This window comes from Aquarana catesbeiana, linkage group LG05 (genome assembly GCF_042186555.1).
Source record: "Aquarana catesbeiana isolate 2022-GZ linkage group LG05, ASM4218655v1, whole genome shotgun sequence".
In the NCBI taxonomy this organism is placed as follows: Eukaryota; Metazoa; Chordata; class Amphibia; order Anura; family Ranidae; genus Aquarana; species Aquarana catesbeiana.
The window spans coordinates 557,297,843-557,314,857 of record NC_133328.1 but is presented as its reverse complement, the minus strand read 5'-3'; the positions used below and the strand labels follow the sequence as shown (position 1 = coordinate 557,314,857).

At 60.8% G+C, this 17,015-nt stretch overlaps 1 protein-coding gene across 1 annotated transcript in view; it reads right to left on the bottom strand.

Moving 5' to 3' along the window:
* E2F5 (E2F transcription factor 5) overlaps positions 1–14,401 on the bottom strand; it is a 75,283-nt gene extending 60,882 nt beyond the window's left edge. Inside the window, exon 1 of the mRNA XM_073631898.1 lies at positions 14,144–14,401. Coding sequence (XP_073487999.1) covers positions 14,144–14,266 — 123 coding nt within the window. The 5' untranslated portion in view covers positions 14,267–14,401. The remainder of the gene's footprint in view (positions 1–14,143) is intronic.
* Positions 14,402–17,015: the final 2,614 nt, after the last annotated feature.

Here is a 17,015-nt window from a genome sequence, read left to right as displayed (position 1 = left end):
AAACCTCCAGATTTCTGGCCACACAAGTGGAAGCCAAAGCTGGTTTCAGGTTTCCAACTGCTGAGTCCCAGGCTCTGTGGAGAAGGATATCCCCCCTCTTGTCCATCGGATCCTTAAGCGTACCCATATCATCAAACGCCAGGTCCGAGTTTTTAGAAACTTTTGAAAGAGGTGCGTCTAACTTGGGATTCTTATTCCATGGCTGCGCAGTGTCCTCATCAAAAGGAAACCTCCTTTTTAGGTTACTAGAGAGGATTATCCCATTCCAGTTTAATAGTATGAACCAAAGAACTATGAACTGGAAACACTCTTGATTTTCTCTTATGTAATCCTTTATACATAAGATCATGTTTGGATAACTGAACCTCTTCCTCTTTTAATTCAAGGGTAGTATAGATAGCCTTTAATAAGTCATCTACATCCTCAACAGATAACTTAAATCTTGAGCCTCGAGTGGATTCTCTATCTCTGGGTTCTGTATCTGACCCTGATTCTTCCAGAGAAGAACGGGTAGATCTGACCTCAGCCTCAGAGTCTTCACTCTCTGCCTGCTGCGGAGTGCTTACTGATGCCTTCAGTGAAGACGGACTCTCTGCTGGAGTCTGGAGCTTGTCAATAAGCGTTCTAAAGGAACTGAAGGTGGACGCAAGCTCATCCCTAACAGAAGTAAGCATCTTCTGGCAGGAGGCAACCGGGTCATCCTTTACTAGGCCTTCTATACAGGTGCGACAAACTGCTTTGCTCCATGAGGAGCTCAATTTGTTTGCGCAAACCGCACATTTCCTTTTAAGTGGCTGCGCTTGGGCCTTGTCCTGAGTCTTGGTCTGCAAGACAAAATAAATGACCCACAATGTAATTAAAGCCACACAAACCGTAACACCACGTGCAGGAGGGAGGAAATGTGTCCCCTTACACCCACTACTACAGAGGGGGGAGGGAACACTCACAGGGATAGTAAGGTGGTGACAGAACACCCCAGGCTTACCTGTGAGGTGCTGGTGTTGGGAACTGCATCCGCTGCCTGTGCAGGTACTGCAGGAGGATCCATTCTGCCCCTCTTGGTCATCCACAGCCTGGCTGCTTAACACCAAGAAACACCAGCAGCCAGCGTTCTCTGTTCGCGCCGTTTATGAAGACTGGAACCTCATCTCCGGCGCCCGATGATGATGTCATATGCCCCGGAAGTAACCCTCTCCAGGCACTTCCTGTGGGCCAGCTTGGAGCGCAATAGCTCCGCCCCCTCGAATGCTGCGGCTTCCTCCATTCCTTGCTCAGATCAGCCAGGCTGTCGGCAGGGAAGGACAACCAAAGCTCAGCTGAGCTAGAGTGCAATGCACTGCGCTAGGGGCACGACCTCACCCCGGTCCTGGCCCTCTCCAGGCACTGAGGACAGAGAACAGCAACACAGCCAACCTCCCCAGCAGTGTGCTGCTTCTGGCAGAGGAAGAGGTAAGTGAAATGCCCCAGAAAAAAGCCATACAAAGCCCCTGCTTATAAGGCCTATGGGAGCAGGTTCCATGAACATGTTACCCCCCGTCCGGAGGAAACACAAATAACTGACATGGGCCTGGAGGACCGCCCTTTTTATCTGGTGGGGGTGACGTGTTTCCTGTCCTGGTAGGAGGAGCCCAAGGTCTCATGGGCTGTCCTGGAAGACGCTTGGAGAAAGTACATTAGGTATTTTTGTAAGATAGCAGCTCACAAGATGCATTTTAGATCGACAGGCCTGGATTAGGCACAGGGGACAGCAGACAGGTGGCGACAGGCCAGGATCAGGTATAGGGGACAGCAGAACGTGGCGACAGGCCAGGATCAGGTATAGGGGACAGCAGACAGGGGCAATAGGCCAGGCTCAGGAATAGGGGACAGCAGTAAGAGAAGAGAACAGCAGACAGAAGTGACAGGCGTAAAGGATAGCAGACAGGGATGACATACCAGGTATAGTGGACAACACTGAGGTGGAACAGCAGTCAGGGGTGACAAGTCAGGGCCAGTGCAGACGGACAGCAGCCAGAAGAGGGGGAACAGCGGATGGAGGCGACAGGCCTGGGTCAGTGTAGAGGAAAGCATTTAGGGGTGGCAGGCCAGGTCAGGTGTAGGGACAGCAGTCAGAGGTGAAATGCCAGGGCGACAGCCCTGGGTCAGGTGTAGGCAAAAGAAGGGAGGCTTGTTAGGCTCAAGGTCAGACAGATGGCTGTCATGGGTGACAGGCCAGAGTTGGGTTTAGGGGAACGCAGTCAGGAAGTGACAGACCAGGGTCAGGTGTAGGGCACACCAGACAGGCTTGGTAGGCTAGGGTCAGATATACACAAGACCAGGGTGACAGGCCAGGGTCAGTAGTCAGGGGTGACAGGCTGGGGTCAGTGTAGGGGGGCAGCAGTCAGTCTTGATAGGCTGGGGGGATTTGACAAAGCGCATGGGCACAAGACATGTAAGTCACTGCAACAGAACAGTGGACGCTTACACAACTGACTTCAGGACAACTTTCTCCTTCATCTCCATCACAGCAGTGACGTCACAGAAGGCGCGCTGAGAATATCGAGCCTGCTCGGCTTGGTTGTTCCCTCTGGGGCCATTTACATCACACAGGTCGCCTTTCCATCCTGCTGACCACCATCCAGCCGTGGCATCCACCTGGAGCTTGTAGGTCTTGCCAGCAGCCAGTACACTCCCCCTCTGGGAGCTGAATTTTCTCCCCTCCATTTCATTGGATGGTGATTGATGTTCAAACCATATCCAGGCAAGCCTCCCAGGTGATTGTTTCCCCCTTATCTACTCTGAGGTCACAGCTAACGTTCACTACCATTTATTTCATTTGACTGTTCAACCATATTTTAACCACTTCCCGACCGCCGCACGACTATGTACGTCCTAAGTTTGAAGGGGTATATCGTTGTTATGGCAGCAGCTAGCTGCCATAACCCCGGTATCCCCGTTTTCGTGCGGCGGCCGGCTTTCAGATAAAAAAGTGGTCCCTGCGGCGGATTCGCCGCGAGATCACTTTTATCGGTGGCGGGAGAGGGCCCCCCCCCTCCCGCCGCGATCCGGTGCCCTCCGCCGCTTACCGGAGCCGTCGGTAGCGGCGGAGGCGATCGCGTCCTGTGCCGTGGTGTGTCTGGAGACGAGTGAGGCCAAGATGGCGCTCACTCGTCTCCATGACACTGCTGGGCGGAAGCGACGTCAAAACGTCACTTCCGTCCACGCCTCTTAAAAAGGCATATTTTTTCAAATGTCATTTTTCTAAATGACTTTTTTTTTTTTTAATTGCATTTTAGTGTAAATATGAGATCTGAGGTCTTTTTGACCCCAGATCTCACATTTAAGAGGTCCTGCCATGCTTTTTTCTATTACAAGGGATGTTTACATTCCTTGTAATAGAAATAAAAGTGACACAATTTTTTTTTTTTTTTAAACAGTGTAAAAATAAATTAAAAAAAAAATAAAAAAAAAAAATTTTAAAACCCCCCTGTCCCGACGAGCTCGCGCGCAGAAGCGAACGCATACGCGAGTAGCGCCCGCATATGAAAACGGTGATCAAACCACACATGTGAGGTATCGCCGCGACCGGTAGAGCGAGAGCAATAATTCTAGCCCTAGACCTCCTCTGTAGCGCAAAATATGCAACCTGTAGAATTTTTTAAACGTCGCCTATGGAGATTTTTAAGGGTAAAAGTTTTACGCTATTCCACGAGCGGGCGCAATTTTCAAGCATGACATGTTGGGTATCAATTTACTTGGCATAACATTATATTTCACAATATAAAAAAAAAAATGGGATAACTTTACTGTTTTTTTTTTTTATTCAAAAAAGTGAATTTTTTCTAAAAAAGGTGCACTTATAAGACCGCTGCGCAAATACGGTGCAAAAAAAAGTATTGCAATGACCGCCATTGTATTCTCTAGGGTGTTAGAAGAAAAACCATATATAATGTTTGGGGGTTCTAAGTAATTTTCTAGCAGAAAAACCTGTTTTAAACATGTAAACACCTAAAATCCAAAACGAGGCTGGTCTTAAAGTGGTTAACTTTATGGAATAAATAGCATTGTTTATGCATACAGTACTACGTTGGAATTTATTTGATCATTCTTTCAGAGCGCTGCATTTTATGTTTTTTCTAGGATCAGACAGACAGGGTGACAGGCCCGGGGTCAGTGGAGAGGGACAGCAGTCAGGGGTGACAGACCCAGGGTTGGGTCTAGGGGGAACGCAGTCAGGAATTGGCAGGCAGAGGGCAGGTGTAGTGGACAGCAGACAGGGTTAGACAGACTCAAGTGGGTGGTGACAGGCCGGGATCAGTGGAGGGAGACAGTCAGGGGTGGAAGGCCAGGGTTGGGTTTAGGGGGAACGCAGTCAGGAAGTGGCAGGCAGAAGGCAGTGGACAGCAGACAGGGTCAGACAGACTGCAGTCAGGGGGGACACCAGTCGGGGGGGGGTCTGTGGAGGGGGACACCAGTCGGGGGGGGGGGGGTCTGTGGAGGGGGACACCAGTCGGGGGGGGGGGGGGGGGGGTCTGTGGAGGGGGACACCAGTCGGGGGGGGGGGTCTGTGGAGGGGGACACCAGTCGGGGGGGGGGGTCTGTGGAGGGGGGGGGGGTCTGTGGAGGGGGACAGCAGTCGGGGGGGGGGGGGTCTGTGGAGGGGGACACCAGTCGGGGGGGGGGGGTCTGTGGAGGGGGACACCAGTCGGGGGGGGGGGTCTGTGGAGGGGGACACCAGTCGGGGGGGGGGTCTGTGGAGGGGGACACCAGTCGGGGGGGGTCTGTGGAGGGGGACACCAGTCGGGGGGGGTCTGTGGAGGGGGACACCAGTCGGGGGGGGTCTGTGGAGGGGGACACCAGTCGGGGGGGGGGGGGTCTGTGGAGGGGGACACCAGTCGGGGGGGGGGTCTGTCTGTGGAGGGGGACACCAGTCGGGGGGGGGGTCTGTCTGTGGAGGGGGACACCAGTCGGGGGGGGGGGGGTCTGTCTGTGGAGGGGGACACCAGTCGGGGGGGGGGGGGTCTGTCTGTGGAGGGGGACACCAGTCGGGGGGGGGTCTGTCTGTGGAGGGGGACACCAGTCGGGGGGGGGGGTCTGTCTGTGGAGGGGGACACCAGTCGGGGGGGGGGTCTGTGGAGGGGGACACCAGTCGGGGGGGGGGTCTGTGGAGGGGGACACCAGTCGGGGGGGGGTCTGTGGAGGGGGACACCAGTCGGGGGGGGGGGTCTGTGGAGGGGGACACCAGTCGGGGGGGGTCTGTGGAGGGGGACACCAGTCGGGGGGGGGTCTGTGGAGGGGGACACCAGTCGGGGGGGGTCTGTGGAGGGGGACACCAGTCGGGGGGGGGGGGTCTGTGGAGGGGGACACCAGTCGGGGGGGGGTCTGTGGAGGGGGACACCAGTCGGGGGGGGGGGGGTCTGTGGAGGGGGACACCAGTCGGGGGGGGGGGTCTGTGGAGGGGGACACCAGTCGGGGGGGGGTCTGTGGAGGGGGACACCAGTCGGGGGGGGGGGGGTCTGTGGAGGGGGACACCAGTCGGGGGGGGGGGTCTGTGGAGGGGGACACCAGTCGGGGGGGGGGGTCTGTGGAGGGGGACACCAGTCGGGGGGGGGGGTCTGTGGAGGGGGACACCAGTCGGGGGGGGTCTGTGGAGGGGGACACCAGTCGGGGGGGGTCTGTGGAGGGGGACACCAGTCGGGGGGGGTCTGTGGAGGGGGACACCAGTCGGGGGGGGTCTGTGGAGGGGGACACCAGTCGGGGGGGGTCTGTGGAGGGGGACACCAGTCGGGGGGGTCTGTGGAGGGGGACACCAGTCGGGGGGGGTCTGTGGAGGGGGACACCAGTCGGGGGGGGGGGGTCTGTGGAGGGGGACACCAGTCGGGGGGGGGGGGTCTGTGGAGGGGGACACCAGTCGGGGGGGGGGGGTCTGTGGAGGGGGACACCAGTCGGGGGGGGGGTCTGTGGAGGGGGACACCAGTCGGGGGGGGGGGGTCTGTGGAGGGGGACACCAGTCGGGGGGGGGGTCTGTGGAGGGGGACACCAGTCGGGGGGGGGTCTGTGGAGGGGGACACCAGTCGGGGGGGGGGGTCTGTGGAGGGGGACACCAGTCGGGGGGGGTCTGTGGAGGGGGGACACCAGTCGGGGGGGTGACAGGCTGGGCTCTGTGGAGGGGGGACACCAGTCGGGGGGGTGACAGGCTGGGCTCTGTGGAGGGGGGACACCAGTCGGGGGGGTGACAGGCTGGGCTCTGTGGAGGGGGGACACCAGTCGGGGGGGTGACAGGCTGGGCTCTGTGGAGGGGGGACACCAGTCGGGGGGGTGACAGGCTGGGCTCTGTGGAGGGGGGACACCAGTCGGGGGGTCTGTGGAGGGGGACACCAGTCGGGGGGGGGGTCTGTGGAGGGGGACACCAGTCGGGGGGGGTCTGTGGAGGGGGACACCAGTCGGGGGGGGGTCTGTGGAGGGGGGACACCAGTCGGGGGGGGGTGACAGGCTGGGCTCTGTGGAGGGGGGACACCAGTCGGGGGGGTGACAGGCTGGGCTCTGTGGAGGGGGGACACCAGTCGGGGGGGTGACAGGCTGGGCTCTGTGGAGGGGGGACACCAGTCGGGGGGGTGACAGGCTGGGCTCTGTGGAGGGGGGACACCAGTCGGGGGGGTGACAGGCTGGGCTCTGTGGAGGGGGGACACCAGTCGGGGGGTCTGTGGAGGGGGACACCAGTCGGGGGGGGGGGGTCTGTGGAGGGGGACACCAGTCGGGGGGGGGGTCTGTGGAGGGGGACACCAGTCGGGGGGGGGTCTGTGGAGGGGGACACCAGTCGGGGGGGGGGTCTGTGGAGGGGGACACCAGTCGGGGGGGGGGTCTGTGGAGGGGGACACCAGTCGGGGGGGGGGTCTGTGGAGGGGGACACCAGTCGGGGGGGGGGGGGGTCTGTGGAGGGGGACACCAGTCGGGGGGGGGGGTCTGTGGAGGGTGGAGAGCAGTCGGGGGTGACAGGCCGGGCTCTGTGGAGGGGGGACACCAGTCGGCTTTCAGATAAAAAAAGTGGTCCCTGCGGCGGATTCGCCGCGAGATCACTTTTATCGGTGGCGGGAGAGGGCCCCCCCCCTCCCGCCGCGATCCGGTGCCCTCCGCCGCTTACCGGAGCCGTCGGTAGCGGCGGAGGCGATCGCGTCCTGTGCCGTGGTGTGTCTGGAGACGAGTGAGGCCAAGATGGCGCTCACTCGTCTCCATGACACTGCTGGGCGGAAGCGACGTCAAAACGTCACTTCCGTCCACGCCTCTTAAAAAGGCATATTTTTTCAAATGTCATTTTTCTAAATGACTTTTTTTTTTTTTTAATTGCATTTTAGTGTAAATATGAGATCTGAGGTCTTTTTGACCCCAGATCTCACATTTAAGAGGTCCTGCCATGCTTTTTTCTATTACAAGGGATGTTTACATTCCTTGTAATAGAAATAAAAGTGACACAATTTTTTTTTTTTTTTTAAACAGTGTAAAAATAAATTAAAAAAAAAATAAAAAAAAAAATTTTAAAACCCCCCTGTCCCGACGAGCTCGCGCGCAGAAGCGAACGCATACGCGAGTAGCGCCCGCATATGAAAACGGTGATCAAACCACACATGTGAGGTATCGCCGCGACCGGTAGAGCGAGAGCAATAATTCTAGCCCTAGACCTCCTCTGTAGCGCAAAATATGCAACCTGTAGAATTTTTTTAAACGTCGCCTATGGAGATTTTTAAGGGTAAAAGTTTTACGCTATTCCACGAGCGGGCGCAATTTTCAAGCATGACATGTTGGGTATCAATTTACTTGGCATAACATTATATTTCACAATATAAAAAAAAAAATGGGATAACTTTACTGTTTTATTTTTTTATTCAAAAAAGTGAATTTTTTCTAAAAAAGGTGCACTTATAAGACCGCTGCGCAAATACGGTGCAAAAAAAAGTATTGCAATGACCGCCATTGTATTCTCTAGGGTGTTAGAAGAAAAACCATATATAATGTTTGGGGGTTCTAAGTAATTTTCTAGCAGAAAAACCTGTTTTAAACATGTAAACACCTAAAATCCAAAACGAGGCTGGTCTTAAAGTGGTTAACTTTATGGAATAAATAGCATTGTTTATGCATACAGTACTACGTTGGAATTTATTTGATCATTCTTTCAGAGCGCTGCATTTTATGTTTTTTCTAGGATCAGACAGACAGGGTGACAGGCCCGGGGTCAGTGGAGAGGGACAGCAGTCAGGGGTGACAGACCCAGGGTTGGGTCTAGGGGGAACGCAGTCAGGAATTGGCAGGCAGAGGGCAGGTGTAGTGGACAGCAGACAGGGTTAGACAGACTCAAGTGGGTGGTGACAGGCCGGGATCAGTGGAGGGAGACAGTCAGGGGTGGAAGGCCAGGGTTGGGTTTAGGGGGAACGCAGTCAGGAAGTGGCAGGCAGAAGGCAGTGGACAGCAGACAGGGTCAGACAGACTGCAGTCAGGGGGGACACCAGTCGGGGGGGGGTCTGTGGAGGGGGACACCAGTCGGGGGGGGGGGGGGGGGTCTGTGGAGGGGGACACCAGTCGGGGGGGGGGGGGTCTGTGGAGGGGGACACCAGTCGGGGGGGGGTCTGTGGAGGGGGACACCAGTCGGGGGGGGCGTCTGTGGAGGGGGGGGGGTCTGTGGAGGGGGACACCAGTCGGGGGGGGGGTCTGTGGAGGGGGACACCAGTCGGGGGGGGGGGTCTGTGGAGGGGGACACCAGTCGGGGGGGGGGGTCTGTGGAGGGGGACACCAGTCGGGGGGGGGGGGTCTGTGGAGGGGGACACCAGTCGGGGGGGGGGTCTGTGGAGGGGGACACCAGTCGGGGGGGGGGGTCTGTGGAGGGGGACACCAGTCGGGGGGGGGGTCTGTGGAGGGGGACACCAGTCGGGGGGGGGGGTCTGTGGAGGGGGACACCAGTCGGGGGGGGGGGGGTCTGTGGAGGGGGACACCGGGGGGGGGTCTGTGGAGGGGGACACCGGGGGGGGGTCTGTGGAGGGGGACACCAGTCGGGGGGGGGGGGGGGGTCTGTGGAGGGGGACACCAGTCGGGGGGGGGGGGTCTGTCTGTGGAGGGGGACACCAGTCGGGGGGGGGGGTCTGTCTGTGGAGGGGGACACCAGTCGGGGGGGGGGGTCTGTCTGTGGAGGGGGACACCAGTCGGGGGGGGGTCTGTCTGTGGAGGGGGACACCAGTCGGGGGGGGGGGTCTGTGGAGGGGGACACCAGTCGGGGGGGGGGGGGGGGTCTGTGGAGGGGGACACCAGTCGGGGGGGGGGTCTGTGGAGGGGGACACCAGTCGGGGGGGGGGTCTGTGGAGGGGGACACCAGTCGGGGGGGGGGTCTGTGGAGGGGGACACCAGTCGGGGGGGGGGTCTGTGGAGGGGGACACCAGTCGGGGGGGGGGTCTGTGGAGGGGGACACCAGTCGGGGGGGGGGTCTGTGGAGGGGGGACACCAGTCGGGGGGGGGGGTCTGTGGAGGGGGACACCAGTCGGGGGGGGGGTCTGTGGAGGGGGGACACCAGTCGGGGGGGGGGGGTGTCTGTGGAGGGGGACGTCGGGGGGGGGGGTCTGTGGAGGGGGACGTCGGGGGGGGGGGGTCTGTGGAGGGGGACACCAGTCGGGGGGGGGGGGGGGGTCTGTGGAGGGGGACACCAGTCGGGGGGGGGGGGGTCTGTGGAGGGGGGACACCAGTCGGGGGGGGGGGTCTGTGGAGGGGGACACCAGTCGGGGGGGGGGGTCTGTGGAGGGGGACACCAGTCGGGGGGGGGGGGGGTCTGTGGAGGGGGACACCAGTCGGGGGGGGGGGTCTGTGGAGGGGGACACCAGTCGGGGGGGGGGTCTGTGGAGGGGGACACCAGTCGGGGGGGGGTCTGTGGAGGGGGACACCAGTCGGGGGGGGGGTCTGTGGAGGGGGACACCAGTCGGGGGGGTCTGTGGAGGGGGACACCAGTCGGGGGGGTCTGTGGAGGGGGACACCAGTCGGGGGGGGGGGGGTCTGTGGAGGGGGACACCAGTCGGGGGGGGGGGGGGGTCTGTGGAGGGGGACACCAGTCGGGGGGGTCTGTGGAGGGGGACACCAGTCGGGGGGGGGGTCTGTGGAGGGGGGACACCAGTCGGGGGGGGGTGACAGGCTGGGCTCTGTGGAGGGGGGACACCAGTCGGGGGGGTGACAGGCTGGGCTCTGTGGAGGGGGGACACCAGTCGGGGGGGTGACAGGCTGGGCTCTGTGGAGGGGGGACACCAGTCGGGGGGGTGACAGGCTGGGCTCTGTGGAGGGGGGACACCAGTCGGGGGGTCTGTGGAGGGGGACACCAGTCGGGGGGGGGTCTGTGGAGGGGGACACCAGTCGGGGGGGGGGGTCTGTGGAGGGGGACACCAGTCGGGGGGGGGGTCTGTGGAGGGGGACACCAGTCGGGGGGGGGGTCTGTGGAGGGGGACACCAGTCGGGGGGGGGGTCTGTGGAGGGGGGACACCAGTCGGGGGGGGGGGTCTGTGGAGGGGGACACCAGTCGGGGGGGGGTCTGTGGAGGGGGACACCAGTCGGGGGGGGGGGGGTCTGTGGAGGGGGACACCAGTCGGGGGGGGGGGGTCTGTGGAGGGGGACACCAGTCGGGGGGGGGGGGTCTGTGGAGGGGGACACCAGTCGGGGGGGGGGTCTGTGGAGGGGGACACCAGTCGGGGGGGGGGGGGTCTGTGGAGGGGGACACCAGTCGGGGGGGGGGGGTCTGTGGAGGGGGACACCAGTCGGGGGGGGGGGGTCTGTGGAGGGGGACACCAGTCGGGGGGGGGGGGTCTGTGGAGGGGGACACCAGTCGGGGGGGGGGGTCTGTGGAGGGGGACACCAGTCGGGGGGGGGGGTCTGTGGAGGGGGACACCAGTCGGGGGGGGGGGGGTCTGTGGAGGGGGACACCAGTCGGGGGGGGGGGGGTCTGTGGAGGGGGACACCAGTCGGGGGGGGGGGGTCTGTGGAGGGGGACACCAGTCGGGGGGGGGGGGGTCTGTGGAGGGGGACACCAGTCGGGGGGGGGGGGTCTGTGGAGGGGGACACCAGTCGGGGGGGGGGTCTGTGGAGGGGGACACCAGTCGGGGGGGGGTCTGTGGAGGGGGACACCAGTCGGGGGGGGGTCTGTGGAGGGGGACACCAGTCGGGGGGGGTCTGTGGAGGGGGACACCAGTCGGGGGGGGGTCTGTGGAGGGGGACACCAGTCGGGGGGGGGGGGGGTCTGTGGAGGGGGACACCAGTCGGGGGGGGGTCTGTGGAGGGTGGAGAGCAGTCGGGGGTGAACAGGACCGGGCTCTGTGGCGGGGACACCAGTCGAGGGGGGTGACAGGCCGGGCTCTGTGGAGGGGGGGACACCAGTCGGGGGGTGACAGGCGGGCTCTGTGGAGGGGGGACACCAGTCGGGGGGTGACAGGCGGGCTCTGTGGAGGGGGGACACCAGTCGGGGGTGACAGGCCGGCTCTGTGGAGGGGGGACACCAGTCGGGGGGTGACAGGCCGGGCTCTGTGGAGGGGGACACCAGTCGGGGGGTGACAGGCCGGGCTCTGTGGAGGGGGACACCAGTCGGGGGGTGACAGGCCGGGCTCTGTGGAGGGGGACACCAGTCGGGGGTGACAGGCCGGGCTCTGTGGAGGGGGGACACCAGTCGGGGGGTGACAGGCCGGGCTCTGTGGAGGGGGACACCAGTCGGGGGTGACAGGCCGGGCTCTGTGGAGGGGGACACAGTCGGGGGTGACAGGCCGGGCTCTGTGGAGGGTGGACAGCAGTCGGGGGGTGACAGGCCGGGCTCTGTGAGGGTGGACAGCAGTCGGGGGGGTGACAGGCCGGGCTCTGTGGAGGGTGGACAGCAGTCGGGGGGTGACAGGCCGGGCTCTGTGGAGGGGGACACCAGTCGGGGGGTGACAGGCCGGGCCTGTGGAGGGGGACACCAGTCGGGGGGTGACAGGCCGGGCTCTGTGGAGGGGGGACACCAGTCGGGGGGTGACAGGCCGGGCTCTGTGGAGGGGGGACACCAGTCGGGGGTGACAGGCCGGGCTCTGTGAGGAGGGGGGACACCAGTCGGGGGGTGACAGCCGGGCTCTGTGGAGGGGGACACCAGTCAGGGGGTGACAGGCCGGGCTCTGTGGAGGGGGACACCAGTCAGGGGGTGACAGGCCGGGCTCTGTGGAGGGGGGACACCAGTCGGGGGTGACAGGCCGGGCTCTGTGGAGGGGGACACCAGTCAGGGGGTGACAGGCCGGGCTCTGTGGAGGGGGACACCAGTCGGGGGTGGACAGGCCGGGCTCTGTGGAGGGGGGACACCAGTCGGGGGTGACAGGCCGGGCTCTGTGGAGGGGGGACACCAGTCGGGGGTGACAGGCCGGGCTCTGTGGAGGGGGGACACCAGTCCGGGGGTGACAGGCCGGGCTCTGTGGAGGGGGGACACCAGTCGGGGGTGACAGCCGGGCTCTGTGGAGGGGGGACACCAGTCGGGGGTGACAGGCCGGGCTCTGTGGAGGGGGACACCAGTCGGGGTGACAGGCCGGGCTCTGTGGAGGGGGGGACACCAGTCGGGGGTGACAGCCGGGCTCTGTGGAGGGGGGACACCAGTCGGGGGTGACAGGCCGGGCTCTGTGGAGGGGGGACACCAGTCGGGGGTGACAGGCCGGGCTCTGTGGAGGGGGACACCAGTCCGGGGTGACAGGCCGGGCTCTGTGGAGGGGGGGACACCAGTCGGGGGTGACAGGCCGGGCTCTGTGGAGGGGGGACACCAGTCGGGGGGTGACAGGCCGGGCTCTGTGGAGGGGGGACACCAGTCGGGGGGTGACAGGCCGGGCTCTGTGGAGGGGGGACACCAGTCGGGGGTGACAGGCCGGGCTCTGTGGAGGGGGACAGCAGTCAGGGGGGGGGGGGTCTGTGGAGGGGGACACCAGTCGGGGGGGGGTCTGTGGAGGGGGACACCAGTCGGGGGGGGGGTCTGTGGAGGGGGACACCAGTCGGGGGGGGGGTCTGTGGAGGGGGACACCAGTCGGGGGGGGGGTCTGTGGAGGGGGACACCAGTCGGGGGGGGGGTCTGTGGAGGGGGACACCAGTCGGGGGGGGTCTGTGGAGGGGGACACCAGTCGGGGGGGGGGGGTCTGTGGAGGGGGACACCAGTCGGGGGGGGGGGTCTGTGGAGGGGGACACCAGTCGGGGGGGGGGGGTCTGTGGAGGGGGACACCAGTCGGGGGGGGGGTCTGTGGAGGGGGACACCAGTCGGGGGGGGGGGTCTGTGGAGGGGGACACCAGTCGGGGGGGGGGGTCTGTGGAGGGGGTCTGTGGAGGGTGGAGAGCAGTCGGGGGGTGACAGGCCGGGCTCTGTGGAGGGTGGACAGCAGTCGGGGGGTGACAGGCCGGGCTCTGTGGAGGGGGACACCAGTGGGGGGTGACAGGCCGGGCTCTGTGGAGGGGGACACCAGTCGGGGGGTGACAGGCCGGGCTCTGTGGAGGGGGACACCAGTCGGGGGTGACAGGCCGGGCTCTGTGGAGGGGGACACCAGTCGGGGGTGACAGGCCGGGCTCTGTGGAGGGGGGACACCAGTCGGGGGTGACAGGCCGGGCTCTGTGGAGGGGGGACACCAGTCGGGGGGTGACAGGCCGGGCTCTGTGGAGGGGGGACACCAGTCGGGGGGTGACAGGCCGGGCTCTGTGGAGGGGGGACACCAGTCGGGGGTGACAGGCCGGGCTCTGTGGAGGGGGGACACCAGTCGGGGGTGACAGGCCGGGCTCTGTGGAGGGGGACACCAGTCGGGGGTGACAGGCCGGGCTCTGTGGAGGGGGGACAGCAGTCAGGGGGTGACAGGCCGGGCTCTGTGGAGGGGGGACAGCAGTCAGGGGGTGACAGGCCGGGCTCTGTGGAGGGGGACAGCAGTCAGGAGGTGACAGGCCGGGCTCTGTGGAGGGGGGACAGCAGTCAGGGGGTGACAGGCCGGGCTCTGTGGAGGGGGGACAGCAGTCGGGGGTAACAGGCCGGGCTCTGTGGAGGGGGGACAGCAGTCGGGGGTAACAGGCCGGGCTCTGTGGTGGGTGGAGAGCAGTCGGGGGTAACAGGCCGGGCTCTGTGGAGGGGGGACACCAGTCAGGGGGTGACAGGCCGGGGTCAGAGGTCACTCACCACTTTCAGATCCAGCACTCCGTCCTTCGCTTCCTGTAGCAGGGACACGAATTTGCTGGTGAGGAGCCCCAGACTCTTCTCATGTCTGCTGGACACTCCCGCCGGCTCCGCCATGCCCGTCATCCCGGGGCGGGCTTCTAAAGCCAGCCCGCCCCACACCCGTACCGTTCGGTATCCAGCAAGAACACGAGGAGCTCCACGAGAGAAACCACCACACCGGAAGTGACGTCCAGCCGCGCGGTTGCCTTGGAGACGGAAACTTGAAGGCACCCACAGCCGACATATTTAAGGGACCGAAAGCGCCATGAGAAGCTGGTGCGGCCATGTTGGCAATTGGCAAACTTAGATGGGAGGAAAAACATTGAATGCCTGAAAGATTTATTTAGTATTGTTTTAATTGCTTGCAAGCAGAGTTCGGTTTCTTTTATTTTTAACACACGCCTCGTTATCGTTTTTTGCCTTTTGTGTGTTTTCCCTTTTCAAGTATGGCTTTCAGTCAAATAGGTAGTATGGGCTCGGTGGTATTACGTCATCCCGGAGTGAGCCAATCAGCATTGAATAGTAAACAGGGAAGCTGTCAGGCATTGGATGACTAGGAGAACAACACAGGAGCACGTGGCTGGAGGATCCTGAGGGAGTGTGCTACAGACATTCCCTGCATGGTGCTGGGCTGAACCCCATGGATGGACATCATGTGTCATTCACTGTGTAACACCGAGAAGATTGACATTTTTTTAAGCAGAACATTTAACATTGGTTAAAGTAGAAGTAAAGGCTGCAACAGCCCACATTATAAACATTGCCTTCATGCAGCTCTTATGTATGCTGCAGATAGCAAGAAATCTCAGTGTAAATACCTTTCATTACATAATCAGATTGAAGGAAGTCCATCTAGTTCGACTAATAAAATAGTAATTTAAAAAAAAACACAAATAGAAAACCTCTTTATACATGATCCTATAGACCTAGTTGATCCAGAGCAAGGCAAAAAGAACCCCTAATAAAGCATGATCCAATTTGCTGCAGCGGGGTACTTACTTTCCTTCCTGATCCCCCAGGAGACAATCTGATATTTCCTGGACCAACTACCCCAGGTGCTATTCCCTTTAAATGTTAAAGAGGAAGTAAAGTCTTCCTCTTTAATTGTACCTACAGGTAAGGCTTACCTGTAGGTACTGTAAATATCTCCTAAACTTGCACCGTTTAGGAGATATTTACTATATACGCTGCCATCGACATCACCGGCTCATGTGCACTGAAGGAACGTCTGCTTGTGCCAGTTCTTCAGGACCCGTGCCGTGACCGGCGGCACCCGCGTGCATGCGTGGGAGTGACGTCATTGCAGCTCTGGCCAATCTCAGTGCCGGAGCCCACAAACCTGGAAGTAACTCCGGGAAAGATGTCGGCCGTGAGAGCGGAGTGCGGACTGCACTGCAGGGCATCATTCTAAGGTAAGTATTTCATAATGAGCAAGTATGCGATGCATACTTGCTCATTATGCCTTTGTCTTGCAAGGTTTTTTTTCGGAGGTTTACAACCTCTTTAATATTCATTTATATTTTGTGCATTTAGTAATGCATCTAGCTTTTTTTTTTTTAAAGATCTACTGAGCTGGACAGAACCAGTTCTTGATGGAGTTTATTCCACATTTATACAGCTCTTAATGTGAAGGTTAAAGGGGTTGTAAAGATAAAAATTTTTTCACCTTAATGCATTCTATGCATTAAGGTGAAAAAACTTTTGACAGTACCGCCGCCCCCAGGCCCCCCGTTTTACTTACCTGACGCCTCGAATCTTCGCTGCTTGTCCTCGTCATCTTCATTGCAGCTCAGCCTGGTCGCTGATTGGCTGCAGTGGATGGATTGAAAGCAGCGCAGCCATTGGCTCGCGCTGCTGTCAATCACATCCGATGACGCGGCGCGCCGGGGGGCGGGGCCGAGTGATACAGCGAGCGGCTATAGCCGCCGGCTGTATCACGGGAGCGCGCCCGCAAGCACTCACCACCATGCGAGGGAGCTCGCATTAAGGTGGTAAATGCTTGCGGGGAGGAGCTGAAACAGCCGCCGAGGGACCCCAGAAGACCAGGTTCGGGGCCACTCTGTGCAGAACGAGCTGCACAGTGAAGGTAAGTATGATATGTTTGTTATTTTTAAAAAAAAAAAAAATTACCTTTACAACCCCTTTAAATCTCTTCCTTCAGACGTTCTTCTTCTGAACCGTCATGTGACCGCACAGCTCTGGCTGTTTGGTGTAAATGAGCGGCTGCTGTGGCTAATACACTAAGGCTGCATTCACACTGAGGCAGTTTTCAGGCGTTTTAGCACTAGAAATAGCCTCTAACGCCTGAAAACCACCTCCCCATTCATTTCAGTGTGACTTTTTACACTGGGGCGGTGCGCTTGCGGGATGTTCTGAAAAGTCCTGCAAGCAGCATCTTTGGGGCAGTTTGGGAGCGGTGTATATGGGCGCTTTTAACCCTTTCTTCGGCCGCTAGTGGGGGTTAAATGCGCCCCGCTAGCGGGCAAAAAAAGCACCGCTAAAACGATGGTAAAGCACCGCTAAGACTAGCGGCGCTTTACCACCGATGCTTTCAGTGTGAAAGTAGCCTAAGATTTCTTATAATCCGTATACAGCATATATAATTGGTTTAGCCTCTCTACTACTTTAAAGAAGTAAACTTTCCAGTTTTGCCGCCCCATGAAACAATGTACTTGCAGTACTTTTCCCCATGGTGAGGTGCTTCCTCACCCTTGTAATGAAGTCTGCATTGCCCCCTCACCTCTCATCATCGTGGATCTGACAACAACTAAGGCTGCACACACACAAGCGGACTTTTCAGCAACAAAAGTCTGACGGCCTTTCCGGCGGACTT